The 16,153-nt window shown below is 27.7% G+C and overlaps 1 protein-coding gene across 2 annotated transcripts in view; it reads left to right on the forward strand.

The window, feature by feature from the left end:
* Positions 1-257: 257 nt before the first annotated feature.
* LOC129967112 (protein Wnt-7a-like) overlaps positions 258-16,153 on the forward strand; it is a 114,626-nt gene continuing 98,730 nt past the window's right edge. For both annotated transcript variants that reach the window (XM_056081786.1, XM_056081787.1), the window contains exon 1: positions 258-1,117. In XM_056081786.1, coding sequence (XP_055937761.1) covers positions 1,032-1,117 — 86 coding nt within the window. In that variant the 5' untranslated portion in view covers positions 258-1,031. The remainder of the gene's footprint in view (positions 1,118-16,153) is intronic.

Here is a 16,153-nt window from a genome sequence, read left to right on the forward strand (position 1 = left end):
TGCGAGTCAAATAAAAACCTATTAGAATAAACACAAGCAAACGATTCGGCGTTGGCGCGCAGACACAATGCAAAGAACTAGCACTAATAGTAATAAATAAAAATCCCTCTCTCTCATCTCCGACGATCTAATTAGCTATTGGAAAGAGTAAGTAGGCACGTGAGCCCGATCTCACCGACCAATCAGCGGCTAGCGAGGGGCATTACCGTTTAAAAGAAGAGGAGGGATGGATCTCTCTCTAGTAGAGTAGTCCCACCTGGTGACATGTCACTATTCTCTCGGCTGACATTCACAGGTAGCATCTCTTTCCTCTGAGTCTTCCTCATACCTCCAGTGTTTGTCAACTGGACATCAGCGGGCGAACCATGGCGGAATAATTGACGCAGAAATCGTTTCGAACGATGCTAATTTCTGTTTATTGGAATTGAACGTAGAAAATTATTTTCGGTAGAAAAATAACGTTATGGGAAAATATTAATGATGACAAATCTTTGATTACTTGAATGCGATATTTTGATTTTCGTCCTTTATATAACATTTTATCATTGCGTAGTGAATAAAAGCAGAATTTCGATTTTAAACTGAAAAACACGTGTTCCCTTCGGTCGTTGTATTCTTCTTGAACTCCAATTCTTCAGACTTGATATAGAATTTGCATGCGTAGAGGTCAAACATATACCATCATCTTATCTTTCTAAGTTCATTGTAACTTGATGTTTTCTCATTTCTCTCCAGTTGGATTTTACGAGGTTTCATCTATGCAGTTACTGTAGCTTCTTTATAAAGACCTTATTAATTTCAAAAATTTTGCTTATGTAGTTGTACATTTCCGTTATCAATAATTTCTCGCTGAATTCTTGAATATAGCTAGACAGATATTTATTTCAACTGTCAATGCAGACTGGAAATGCTGATTGAACATTTTTACGCTCAGAGCAATCGATTCTTCAGAGACTTATTATGGATGTTGTTGTCAAAGAAAACCTGATGAACAGTCTATTGAGATGAATGCTACGAAGATGTCTTGAACAATGCTAGACAGCAAGAATTGCTACTTTCGTCGCTTCTGCATCATCATCTATATGTTCTACATATTGCATCCAAATGCCAATTTCAGGTAAGTGCTTTCAATAGTTATTTGCCAGAAAAATGTAGATAATGTAAATAATGAGGTTCCCGAAGCTGTAAAAGAGCTTTTCAAAGCTTAACCGCGGTAAATTAAACAATAAAAAAAAGTCTACTTCAATAATTTTTTTTGATTACAAAAAAAATAATTGAAAGCTTTACTGTAATTAAAATTAAATTTTGTTGAGTAATTAATTGGAAGCTTGGAAACAAACTATTTTAAATCCATTCATTTTAATTCAATGAATAAAAAAATAACCTGAACATTGAACAGCGTTGAAATTGACGTGATTTTTTTTTTTATTTATGTAGCTGTTGAAGTTAAATCTGTAAATTTTGTGACTTTTGATAAAAAAAAAAATGTAGTTGATATGGTTTAAAAGTTACAAATGGGGAATGAAAAAGCATATACAGGGGATTTGCCTATGGAACTTTTTTTCTTTCAATATTTCGCACTCTTAGTTCATTTACTTATAATTTCCGAACTTATTTCATTTTTCCTGATTAATTTATTCTATTCCCTTGAGAATTTGAGTTCGTCCATTTTTTTTCATAAACGCGCCATTTATACGCGTCATAAACGAAACCTTAATACATATAAAGTAAAAGATATCCAAATGGTTAATGACATTCAAATATATTTTGAAGTCTTTCATTATCTCATATTTTGAAGGCCATGACACTGAAAAGAGATTATTTTAATAGTAGATTATTTTTTTTTTTTGCTTGTAAAGTGTCGTTGTTGATTATTTGGAGATTAAAGTCTTACTGTTTTTTTTTGTTTGTTTGTTATTCAATTATTTAAATTACCCGGAAAGCAAACTTATATATTGTTCATTTAAAATTTTGATATGTTGATTTTCAATCTTTTGATTACTGCCAAAATTTAAACAGCTCTAGGCATGGAAAAATTATTATCTGTTCCATTTGGAATATTCTTTTTTTTAATAAATTTGGATTATTACAGATTTAAATTTGGAAAGTAGAGTTACTATTACCTGCTTTATATTAACTTTGATATCTTTTTAGATAAAAAAGATGAATATATGACTAGATAAATAGAAATTTAAATTAAAAACATTAACTGAAAATAAAATATCTCCGAACTCTAAAAAAATTATTTTAGTAAGGTATAATCCTGATTTTAAGTCAAAAGGTTTCAGTTTCTGCATATTCACCATGGCATGCTGGAATTCTTCGTTTTATTTCCTTCCACCATCTTTTTGTATTCTAATTATCTATCATTATCAAGTAAGCTCTTCACATAATTCATGCGTCAAACATGCTTTTTATTTCTCGCTTATTATTTCATCCGATGTGAGTTTACCCTCAAAAGAAGTTATTTTATTCTCTTTCACCATATTATTTTTCTTTTAATGATAGTTTATGCAAATAATATAAAAGTTCAACTTTTGAATACAAATAACATGTAATATTTATTTCATGCAATAAAATCGTGGAGTAAAATCTTAAAGCTATTTTCATTCATTCAAAGGTTTATTTTTCCGTTACAAAACAAAGAACAAAAAATTATTTCAATGTTCTGCATACAATTATGTTTTCATATCTTTGTAAATGCAACTTACAGAGTTTAAATATACTTTTCTACACATTCATACAATGCATTGAAATTTTTCTAATATAAATGCTATGGATGAAAAAAAAAAAAAAAAAACATTTTTTTTTCTGTAAAATATTTAGTTCTCGTAAGTAGGTTAAATGAATATACAGATATTTCGACTTTTTGAGGCTCCTTGTTTAATTATGAGACAAGCGAACGTCTTCAAACTGCTAATTAATGAAACTTTTATAGTGATATTTTCAGTTAATTTAGATACGAATTCATTTACGCAAGTTTTATACCTCCTTAAATTATCGCTCAAATGAATAAATCTTTGGCAAGAAAATCCCTCATAATTTTCAAACAGCATCTATGATTCATTTTAAAGCATTTTTTTTTAATAAATTGATTATTTTAACAAAACATAAAAGTAAGAAAAGTATGTAGAATAATTAATATAAAGCAATCGATGGAAGATTCAGAGTAATAATTCTTTCGTGGATTATTAAAACACTAAAACTATAAAATGTGCGCTTGCTAAAAGGAAAGAAGATTTTTTTTTACGATAAATTATTCCATTTACGAATACAACTCAACATGAATAAGGTTATTTCTAAAAATATCATCTCAAATGATAAAATGTTAATTTCTCATCAAAAATAATTTTATTGCGAAACAAATGTATTCAATTCGCATTAAAAAAAGCACTTTATCATATACATGAAAATCGGTGCCTTGTGAATAGGGAATTTTGAAAATTCGCACGAATTACTAATTAAAAAGCGCCCATGAATTACTAATTAAAAAGCAGACATAAATTTGGATTATTTGCATTGAACTCGACTTTAGCGTGTTGTGAACCTCGTAAAACATATCTTGCTTTTATAGACTATTTCATTCATTATTTTTGTTTGATAAATAAAAATTCTTTTGAGATTAGCGCTACAATAAACGTAGAAGTAGGAATGATGAACTAAAAGTAGGATGAAAGATAGACCAGGATTCATGACTGGAATGCTAACGACATAGATTGCATCTATAATTAATTCCTTTCACAGCTTATTTTATAAATAAAAAAATGTGACTCATAATATGGCTATTTGAGATGTATGAGAAAATTAATGCTTGGACAAGAAAAAAAGCGATGTAAGGAACTTAAGTGACATCTTGTTTCATTTTAGTGTGAATTTATATTAATGGTTGCATAACGACCATGCACGATTAAGTCTAATGAAATTGCGAGAATAAGCGCATTAAAATGCTGGACAACTTTGTAGTATCATGAATTCACAATATTGTTTTGAAATGAAATGGTAATTGGTAGAAACAAAATAATTTTTTATATCTTTTTTATTTTTTCGAATACATATTTCTTTTAGGCAATTAATGTCAAGAATATACTTTACAGTTCGTGTTGTATTGGATTTTTTCATTTTAAAGCGTAATTGTTGAAAAGAAAAAAATCCGATTAAAACAAAGAAATATTTAATAATATTTTTATAATTTTATTTCTAAAAATCTAACAATGGAATTAGTACAAAAACAATAAGAAAATATAAAGCAGTTTTAAATTAGATTTTGCTTTAAAATATTTTCACCTTATTTCTAATGTATTATTTTATGGTAAAGCAAGTATCCGAAAAAGTATTATTTACAGTAGAAAAGTATCTGAACTACTTTGAGGAAGAAAAAGATACGGAAACAAAATTTTCCCAAATAAAAACAAATTAAAGTAGCGAAAAGAAGGGCATTCATATGTCTAAACATTAATACTTTAAAATAGTATTTAAGTATCAGTATTAGTTGTAATCATTTAAATTAATAAATTTTAACATTTTTTTCTAATAAATAACATTTTATTTTTTATCAATTATCCGAACATGCGATTCTCCGAAGTTGCTCTAACTCCAATTAATTTGGGTAATTCGAGCTCTTCTCCAATAATTTTTAAAAAATTTTAATAGATATTCATAATGAAAAGCGATAACCTTGCTGTCTTCCTTTCTTCAAGATGATGTGTCATAGATTCTAAAAGTTAGTTTATAAACAATTGTTAATGATCTTTGTATTTAGTATTTTATACTCGCAGACGATAACTTCTTTTTGGTTCATTAAGAAATTTTAGAATAATAATAAAATAATTTCAAAATATTATCTTAAAATTAATTAGAATCTATGTCACTCACCATAAAATCCAAAGGCGGGTTCAGGTATTTTGAAACCGAAGGCAGTAAACCTTTGGATGGCCCTCATTTAACAAAGTGGACAATATAATTTCACATTTCTACACATTTTTAATATATTAATGATTTATTTTAGCTTATTCTTTTCAAGTTTATTAGCTTTGTGGAAATGTATTTGTTTTTATATATTTGATATGATTCTCGATTGTCCGACTTCTACATTTGTATACAGTATAACTGAATCAGAGCCTCATTGTTAATAAATATTGTAATGATTATCGAGACAAACAGGTACTAGATCAATTATTCTTGATAAAGTGTTATTATATTATCTAAATATTTTATAATTTATATAATTTGTGTTTTTTTACTACCTCTTTTTCTCAACAGCTAGGAATATAAATCGATATTTTTTAAAAATCGATCTGTGTGTGGCACCCCTTTCAGCCTAGCGCCCTAGGCAGCTACCTAGTCAGAAATCCGTCTCGGATCAAATGTTTTCCTAATTATCTTATCAAATAAGTGCCTTAATAATTTATTATTTGTTGTAATTTCATTATTTAACCTTCGGAATATTTGAAAATATTACATACACGAAACAAAAATTCCTATTATGTTAACAGAGTAATGTAGTTAAATTAATGTAATTATGTTAGACAGAAAAGTATTGATTCTGTCTGTTGCAAAAATTTAGTCGATTTAAAGTTAAAACGCAGGATAATCAATGTTTGCATTTAAGTATAAGTTGAAATAAAAAAAATTTCGTTTTAATATATTATCTATAAACTCAGCAGGAAAGAAGAAAAAAAAATCGTGAAAAGGGATCAAATGGCTTCAAAAGTAAAAGCAAATAATTTGAGACCAATTTTTAACGATTTATTTTAAATATTCTGATTAAATGTGAAGAATTATACTGTTGTGCCAACAGAAATATAGAATCGTTGTAGAATGAATTATAATTGAATTGTTTAAAGAATACATTACAGATCAAATACAATGCCTTTAAAACGATTAAAACTGCATAATAAATTTGTGTTTATAGACTTTTTATCATAAGTTTTGAAATCATATACAAAATGATTTTTTATTATATGACTATTAATTATTTTTTCTGCAAAATATTGACAGATAACACTGCTTTATTATATCCATTCTAAATGTATAAAAGGATTGATCTAAACCTGCTATATATTTATTAGATGCTTTATACCAATTTTATTTGAAATTCAATGAACATGAGTTTGAAATCATTTTTTTACAGAATTCTCCAGTCTTTAATGTCGTGTTGCCTTATTTTCAAAATTATACTGTTTTAAAATTATAAACAAAAATTTATAATTCTTTAAAATAGGCATTTCCTTATCCATAAATATTAAATCCGTAAATGACACAATAGATGATTTTTTTAGTTTAATTAGAAGTTGCCAAAGTTTTGGTACTATCTAGATCGCAGCAAATCGCCCAAAAACGAAAAGAATAGGCTAAAAGGCCCCAGTGGCGTAGCGGGAGTAATTGGCCCCCTGGATAATATGTCCTCCCCCCCAATTGTCAATTTTGCCCCCCTCGACGGGTATGATAGAATCTTTCGATCTTTTATTACATTTTCATTTAGAAAGTGAGCAAACCTCGCTTTTTATTGTTAGGGTTACCTCAGAATTTACTAATAGAGCATCCGTATTTCATGCCTTTCCATAACTACGTCACAAACGGAATCTTTGTATATTTGTTAATTCTGATTTTCTTTAGTACTCTGATAAACAACTCAGTTCACTAAATGATAGAATCATGACTAGCTGGAACCGTAATTAAGTTTTTTCAGTCATTAAATATATGCATTTTTGAAAGTTATAAGACAGTTGTTGTGTTGTGACTTGTGGCACTTTATAAACCCGCTGACAGTTATCTGTAAGACAGTGATTTGATTATATCATTTTTTGGATTTTTATTATCCTTTAGTTACACACAGATATAATATAGAGTACATTTATAGTATTTAATAATTGCAGCGTTGTACAATATCATAACAATAAATTACTATTGTGTTCGTTTTATATTTCAACTGTTGTTTTTGAAACAAAAGCTTCCGTGACTTTTATCATTCAGTTTTAATTTATTGTTGTTTTAAATATATCAAGTAATTATTCACTATTATCTTGTTCTCATTTTACAAAGACCTCCCCAGTCGAAAATACTATTATTAATTTCCTTGTAAAAGAAATTATTGCTTCAACTGTAAATGTTTTTTCCCCCTTGTTTTTTAAACCGCTAAATTAAAAAGTCTATTTGTAAATTTCGATTTAAAAATGCTCTCGTGACATTTTAAAAGGGGTGGAGGGAACAAAATTTTCAAAACTTATTTTTGTGAGCAGTGAGGACAGATCGCAGTGCAATAAACACATGTTAGTACGAGCCCACCCGTGAAGTAGACGAAGAAAATATACGGAGAAACATTCCGAGTGCCCCTCCCCCCCTCCCTTTCTTGTCCAATATTCCGTCTGGGCTTTTTTCCCCCAGCATTTTTTTTTTCTCTTTCTTTTTCGTTCCTTGCCTTTTTTTCCCCTCTCTCTCTCTTTTTTTTTCTACCGTGTTTTTGTTTCTTTGATGCCTTTCGGACTGAGATCGTAAAAGTCAGGTAGAATGAGTTACTGGCTCACCGCTTGGAAACGAGTCCAGAATGGATACAGAGTTAAAAGGCACAATTTTCTCTTCACGATCGGATTGGATATGTTTTATCTGTACCAACTCGCATAGATTTCGTATAGTATGTTTCATTTTATTTTTAGCTCCGATAATTTTATTTTAAATAGCGCTCTTTAATTATATTACATAAAATTGTATGATATCTACGTTTATTCGTACAAAAAATATTCAAGTTGAATATAAAGTACTAAATAGAGAAATAAAGAAGGCAGAAAAAATTGTTCTAAATCACTGAGGCATTTAACATAGCAGCGAAACCAGAAAATTCTTTCTGTATACTCTATTTTAATTGCTATGTTAAAAAAAATATACAAAAGAGAATTTATGTGTAATGTAACTTATTTTATTTTACTAAAATGTTCAAATATATAGGCTGAGAGACGTATCAAGGGTGAATGACATGAGTATGTTCATAACGCCAATACCCTAGTGCTCATTATTAGCTCATTTTTAGGATATTTTAAAGCCAAATGTTAAGAGTGGACGAAAAAAATAATGCCGTGACTTTGGAGGGATTTACATTTATTATAATTGTTGTTTGAACTGGTGATAAATAGAAGACAAAAAAAAAAAAAAGGTTATTCATTTGAGTGCCATTCACCATCTATACACCACAGCGTTTTAGTCATATTTTTCGACTTAACTACCGTATATACAAAAACATTTAGCGTTAAAATGTTTCGTTAGTTTAGGACCCATTAAAACTCACCATTACCACGCCCTTGACTAACTATTCATATAATTGTCTCCGTTATTTTAATCGAATATCAGTTTGCTGATTTCGAATGAATTGAATAATTTCTTACTATCGCCTAGGAACAAGTTATGAGATAGGGATAAAAAGCAAGTGCTTAGGGACGGCCTCAACTCTAAAGCACTTCTAGGCTTCTAGGATCTTTTGTGTGTGTACATTATTTTTAGGACAAATTAATTTCTTGCTTTTGTTTCATTTGAATGAATCCTGCTCTCGAACTGATTTAAGTTATAATCAAATATCGTTTAAAATTCAGAAAATTATTTTTCTTAAATTATTTTTTGCTTCCAGATTAACCTTTTTTTAAAAAAAAGTTTTCGGACTGATTTACAAATTAACAGCTCTGCCGAGAGTATTATTTGGATTATGTTAAAAAAAACCAAGAAATGCTTAAATGTTTTTTAAGATTATGTTTTTAATTTACTCTTAAATTTAAATTGGTTGCTTTAACCTTATTGAAACCATCGTTCTTGAGTAAATGATTAGTTCTTGAAACAATTAAATGTTTTGTTATTTCAATTTTCACATAATACCTATTTTTTAAAGTATCCTGATATATATATATATATATATATATATATATATATATATATATATATATATATATATATATATATATATATATATATATAAATTAAAAACAGTAAAAAACGTGTGTGAGTAAATTAGTTGAGAATGTAGCCTGTGGATCTCCTATTGCCTAAAGTTCCCAATAGGGCTTAATTCAGCCTCGTTTTTCAACCCTATCAAATTTTGAACGAAATCCATTTAGAGGAAGTCTGTTTGTTTGGCTGTTCTAGTACAAGTGAACTTGACAACTACAAAACGTAACGAGCTAGATTTACAAATTGTTGCACGGGTTTAGCATCTAAAATGTTTATTCTTGATGAATTCTGAACCAAATCTGTCCAAAATTTGACCTTCTGTTCATCTATACTTTTGCATTCATGCAAACACAACAATTTAAGTCAATGAAATTCGATACGTGATATTGTTACTACAGCCAGCTATACTTCTAGCAATTTTGATTTTAATCGATCGGGAAAAAAAAGCGTCCAAAATATATATTCGCACGATATAACCAAAGATTTAATTCGCTAGATTCATGCCAAATATTTAAATTTCTTTACCATTTTTATCAATGCAATACAAGGAATTCGCGTTCTTACCTAAGGTCCACAATTTTGTGGGTATTGAGAACTGAAAAAGACCTTTGTTGGAGAGCATATGAGAAACTTTCAAAGAAGATGAGTCCAGTCAGTTTAGTTTCTAAAATCGAAACAGTAATACTCATAATTGGTAATTTAGATTTTAAGTGAAATTTTGATAATTCGAATTAACAATGCACCAAAGAACTTTCCAGAAAAGATTCAAACGAAATTGTAAAACATTATAAATGATTTGAATAACCATATAGATCTTTTTTTCCATGTATTTCTACTATAGTTGTGCATAATGCGATGTCTTTTTTTTTCTTCAGATGAAATAAATGTATATGTATATTTTATTAAAGCTCTTCAAAAACTTTTTCTGTCTTTCATATATTTATCTTTTGAATTCTATTAATAAATGTAATAATTTTTACAGCACTTAGAAGTTATGCTGTTCATCATGCCTTTGAGTCATGAATAATTTTTTAGCGGATATTTTTCTTTCAAATAGAATGATTTAAAAACTGAAAGGAATTATATAAATTTTTTATAAAGTGTGCGAAAAAGAATGGTTTTAAATTGTTATCAAGTTGGCATGGTAGAGATAAATAAAATGAATGTATAAAAATGCAATACAATCTTTTGTCAAGGATTGAATTAGTAACTGAATATGCAATTATATAACATTAGAGCCTCTATACAAATTTGCTTTCTTCTAGCAGCGTTTATTTCACCCTTGAACACCTAACTCAATTTTAGTAATGACGTTTCATAAATTAAAAATAAACTTCAAATGCACAATTCAACAGTTTTTAAAAATATAATATTCATGATAAATTTTTTAAAAAGCCAATGAGATGAAATGAGATTTTACATGCTATTTCACAAAAAGTTTCCTATATAACGGTTAAATATTTTCATAGGGAATGTCCATTAAAATTATCTACAAATATTATCATATTATCAAAATTACAAATAAATTATTACTTAAAACATATTTTGCAGAAATTATAAACAATTATAATCGTGTAGTTGCACGGAACACTGACGTATCAAAAGTTTCCAATTTATTCTTTTCCTTATAAATTACCGAAGGAAAGTTTTAAAAGTTTCTTTCTTTAAAAAAAAAAAACAGCAATGCATTTTATTTTTGAGATATTTACTCTGAGTAAATTATTTATAACTGATTTCAAATATAGTTTAAAATAAACTTTTTATAAAATTTATAATATTTAATAAAATTTAAGTATATTTAAATTATTTGTTTGAAAACCAGGAAGACCTGAAAATAAAATGGATTATATATGAGTCATTTTTCAGAAATTTCTTAATTTGAATGAATAAAATGATTTTAAGAAAAGCGGACTGCCTCAAAACATTGTTTCATTCATATCTTATGCAGCTGAAATTTTAAGTTCTTCCTCTGGATTTTAATGTCTAATTCTGCATTTCTTTGGGTGAAAAAAATAATGGTAGATAGAGAAAAAAAACCGTTAGATGTTTTAAATGAGACAATAATCTATATTTTAGAATACAAGCCCATTTTTATCAACTTTTTTTAAATATCTCAATCTGAATAATTCATAGAAGTTGAAACTATATTATTTAGCTCGAGTTTTTAAAAAAAAGTTAGGGACAGACCAAAACGCACATATGCCGAATTATTTTAACAAATTTGAGCATCTTGAGTTATAATAATTTGGTATTCTTTTAGAATCGTAGTTAGAAATTCCAGCGGCTGCTGCCCTGCGAAAATACCTACTTAGTAAAATAACTGAAAAGTTTAAAAAAAAAAAATTAACTTGTTCAGTGATTAACTCTTTCCTGATTTCAAAACAGGATATGTCAAGTCAGCTTCCCTTCTGATCGTATTAAAGATTAATAGTGATATTATAGGAAAATAGAATAAAGATTATAAATATTTTATAAAAATGTTCTACAATTAATAAAATGAATAGTGAATATTTTAATAACATTATTAAGGCTTATATTGAATATAAAGAGATATATTAAAATAATTTTGAAAATTATATGCACTTAAACATTTACAGTATAAATAGTATTATTGTATTTAAAATAACAATGTAACACTTTGTAAATTATAATACAACATACAGCTTTTACATTTTCACGAGATCACAGGTGGAATAGTATGAACTGTAAGGAAATAAAGACGCAGGAAACCACTTACATTAAATACTATTTAAACATGATCTAAGGGAAATATAAAAGTATAACGAAAACAATGGAGAACGTCAAAGACGGAAATATAAAAACAAAGTCATAATAAGTAATACTCTTTAAAGAATCACTATTAGCGACCATCTGTTTCAACGGGGATAGTGATTATACTTCATTCCTTTTTAGTCGTTTAGATATATTCTTGTGTAAATGATTCCGTCAAATTGTGAGGCATTAAAACCGTCTTATTTTAACTCTATTACATATATTCTGTTCATTATGTGCACGGACCTTTTTAATGGAGTGTAGTCCAATGGCATCATAGCACTAATAAAAGCGTATTCGTCTATCTTCCACGTTTTGTGTTATTGTAACTACACTTTTCGATTCGTCTTGTAAACTCTACAGATATTAAGCAGAATCCTCCTTTTTCAGCTTTCAACAATGGATGAAAACGCGAGATTAAATATTTGATGATTCAACAAAAACACTTAAATTTCAAAGCAACAATGTTGTAAATTATATTAAAAAAAATATTTTTTAAAAATTGTCAAAATTCTGAACAAATTTTTACAACTATTGAATTTATATAATTAAAAAACAGTTTTTCAAATTTTGAAAAGGGAAACATTCATTTTTGTGCTATAATATTTTCAGGAGTCATCGTGGAAAAACATCGATATTCAGCTTAATTTTTAATTAATTAAAATTCTTATTAAAATTTGAAAAGATTATTCCGAGGTGCAATTTTCAGGTATATATATATATATATATATATATATATATATATATATATATATATATATATATATATATATATATATATATATATATATATATATATATGCCAAATTTGGTAGCTGTAAGTGAAATGGTTTAAGCTGTGGAATATCAGTATACAAACACATTCATTTATCTTTATTATTAATTGAGGCATAGTACTTTATAATAATAAGATTAAAGAACTAAATATGATGATACACTGTGATATTGATTATCAACATCAGATCTACCTTATTATTGATAATGTAGGTGGCTTCTGTTACATACACGGTTTAGATGCTTCCTCATTAATTGTTTCCATGTAAATATTTTTTAAGCTAAAATGCGTCATTACAAAATTTACAATTGTTACGTCGATTTAAAAATAACCATAATCACATTTTAAAATTATTAAAATTTACAATGTACAAAGAATTTTGATGCAAAACTAAAATAAAATCACTACTGTAAGTTTTTAGGCGCCACTGGATTAGACACACTTCTGGGCTTCAGGCCAATAAGCCCACTGAATGACCTTGAATGTATAGTTTAAATAATAATGTCTCTTCAACAAAAAGTTCCAGACAAAGAGGCCTTTTTATATTGATGTACAAGATTGCAACATTTTATCACAACAATATCTTAATTGTAAGCAAGAACTTTCGAGAATTATTTGCATATATTTAAGATGTGAAAAACTAAATAAATATTATCAGTTTCTTTTAAGAATTTATTTCATCAAGGAAGAAAGACAAATAAATAAATTGCCGAAGAAAATAAAGGCAGCATTTTTGTTAGGACCTATATAATTTTTCAAAAAGTATATGAACAAAAACTTCTTTGACTATAGATGAAACAATTAATTTCCAAGGATGCGTGGAATGAACAATTATTGTCCAATGGATACATGGTTAAAGTTTAGAAATTTTTACCTTCTTAGTTAAAGAATTAATCCCAGTTATTTGCGCCTTAATTAAATTGTTTATTCTTGCGTAAATGCTATGGAAATGTTCTTTAGTTCGGAAAAGATATTATATTTTTTTCATGATCCTTTGTTTCTATTTTCCATTCAATGTTACAACTAAGAAAACATTTTTTGTTTAAAGAATCAGAGATTATTTCCTTCTTTATTTATGATGCTAACGAACTGAATGGTCAAAACTATAATTAAGAAATGAATACAAATTAACGCGTAGTATAATTATTTGTAAATTAAAACATTTTTAGAATTTATTTTATAATTAAAAGAATGATCTGAACTAACCACTTCATTAATTATTTTATAGAGTTTCATGATGTCAAAAAAATTTCCATAACCAAAATCAAACCAAAAACATAAAGAAAATTAAATTAAGGAAAATCCCACTATAATTGCAACCACTCTGTATCATCATCCTGCCACAGGAATTGCATATTTATGATGTCAAGGTAGTTGGTTACTCATTAACCACATAAAAAATTCAATTATTTTAATGTAATGAGTTAAATTATCTTTTAAAATTTACAAACTTAAAACGGCTATTTTAGTACATACAATGTTATACTTGTATCATGACGTCTGTTTCATCCAAAGAATTTGTGTACCGAAGGGTATCTTCCCAGATATTTGTGGAATTGTTTTTTTTTTTCTATTTTTATTCCTTCCAAAAAATGGCGTCATGGTGTACAATAATTGTTGTCAAATTAATCAACTTTCCAAAACCCAGCTCTTAGACCGTAATTGCAGGCCCCGTAGTGCGAAGATGACCGCCTCCTCAACGCCATTACTGTCTTGACCTCAAACTTCTTCCATTTTGATGGATATTATTACACAGCGGCTTCCCTCTCTTTTCAGTGCCTCCAAAAAAGCTTTCCCGTGTGTTGTAGTCAGCAATTCTTACCCTTCCCCACCTTTCTTAAGAACATTTCGCAGACAGTGGGATGTAACTGTGTAAATAGAAAAATAATGATAGGGAAGGATTATTTATCTATCTTATGGTATTCTAAAGAGAGGTGATGGTAAAAAAAAAAGAAGACTCAGGTTTTTTTACTCTTTGTGTTAGGAATTTGGAATTGAGCGGAAAATTTAAGAGTCATGATGATATTTATCATAAATTCATCATTCTAAAATTTGCTGGCTGAGATTTTTGTGAGTAAAGCGTGATAAAATTAGGAAATTCGATCTTCAAGTAAAACATGTTTTTTAATAACCGTGCAATTGAAAAAGCATACGATTTCAAAAATAGGATTTATAGATTGCAATTCTAGGAAGAAGAAATAAAAAATGCTTATAAATCATTCACCGCGAAGTTTTAAAAGTTGAATGGCATCATAAATCCTATATCTTATTATTTTCCCTTTTTTTAATAAGTATTTTTTTTTTTTTTATGAATTTGAATAAGTGAGAATTTATTCATGTTCATATTAAGCCTAATGTTTGGAAATTTATACTTACTTATTTCTATTTAACGAGTTTGGAATTACTTAATATAGTTTAGGAATTGTAATATATATATATGCATATGCATATCAACTGTTCTTAATTTGTAAGTCGACGCCAGCCCCCTTTAAAGCGGCTTGCTTAATCAATTCTGGACTATTATTTATGAGGCTAATGTCACATTCTGAATATATACAGAAAAGGTAAGAGAAAAGCAACTCACTAATCAACTGTTATTTCGAATAACAAAGTATATGCTCTAATGTAAAGTAATTCAAATTCACAAATATAACAATTATTCGGTGGAATTGGGTCTCAAACTCAAGATCTTTTCAAGTCGTGGCCCACTAATACGTTTATGAAAAACAAATAAAATATAAAAAGAAGATACTTCGTAAAATATTTGGGCGCTAAAGCTTGCAGGCATATAAATTGCAGTATATTTCATAAAAACACATAAACTTTTTTCATTTTTAATTTAGTTCTTCAATGGAATTTAAAACTTAATAAATGAACTAAATAAGCAGATAATAAACCAAAAGCTATGTAGTCCATCCTATTAACTAACTTTTCTAACTGAATTTCAAAAATCATAAAGTGATACAAATTTTAAAGTAGTTGTAATTAATTTACATTAAATGATCCAAATAAATAATTTATTTTTGCCACAATTAATTATTCTTTAAGTAAAAACTGTATCTAAGGTTTGTCTTTTGAAAGGGTTAAAATGATTTAATATTTAAAAATGCATTTAAAATACAAAGAATATTCTTATCCTATTTAAAATTATGATTTAAAGGAATTTCAATGGATAATTTATCTAATTTCGAAGAAAATAGAATACATGCTAACTTTAATGGACACAAACAAATACATTTGCTCCCTCCACTTATTCTCCTTAAACTCTGGCCTAAAAAAAAAATCACATTATTTTCCTATTTTTGTAATTTCTCAATTGAAGGATAGCAATTTCAATAAAATAGGTAATTCGAGTAAATGATTAAATATCGGATCAAGGTTACCATAACAGAATGAAGAAATTGCGCCCAAAATTTGATTAACTGATTGAAACATTAGTTTTTTGCAAAATAACTTTTAGGAAAGAGTTTAAATTTTATGAGTACAAACATTAGATTGATATATGGTCAGTAATTTACTTAACAAAAAGATAAAATATATGAAAAAATGTTTGAATTCTTGCCAAAACTCCGTACTTTCCAGGAAGGCAACAAGAACAAAATATCGCATGTATTCTAAAAGTAATTCAACGCATGATATTAATTTTCTATTCCATCGTTACATATTACAAGTGGTTTT

Source organism: Argiope bruennichi, chromosome 4 (assembly GCF_947563725.1).
Source record: "Argiope bruennichi chromosome 4, qqArgBrue1.1, whole genome shotgun sequence".
Classification (NCBI taxonomy): domain Eukaryota; kingdom Metazoa; phylum Arthropoda; class Arachnida; order Araneae; family Araneidae; genus Argiope; species Argiope bruennichi.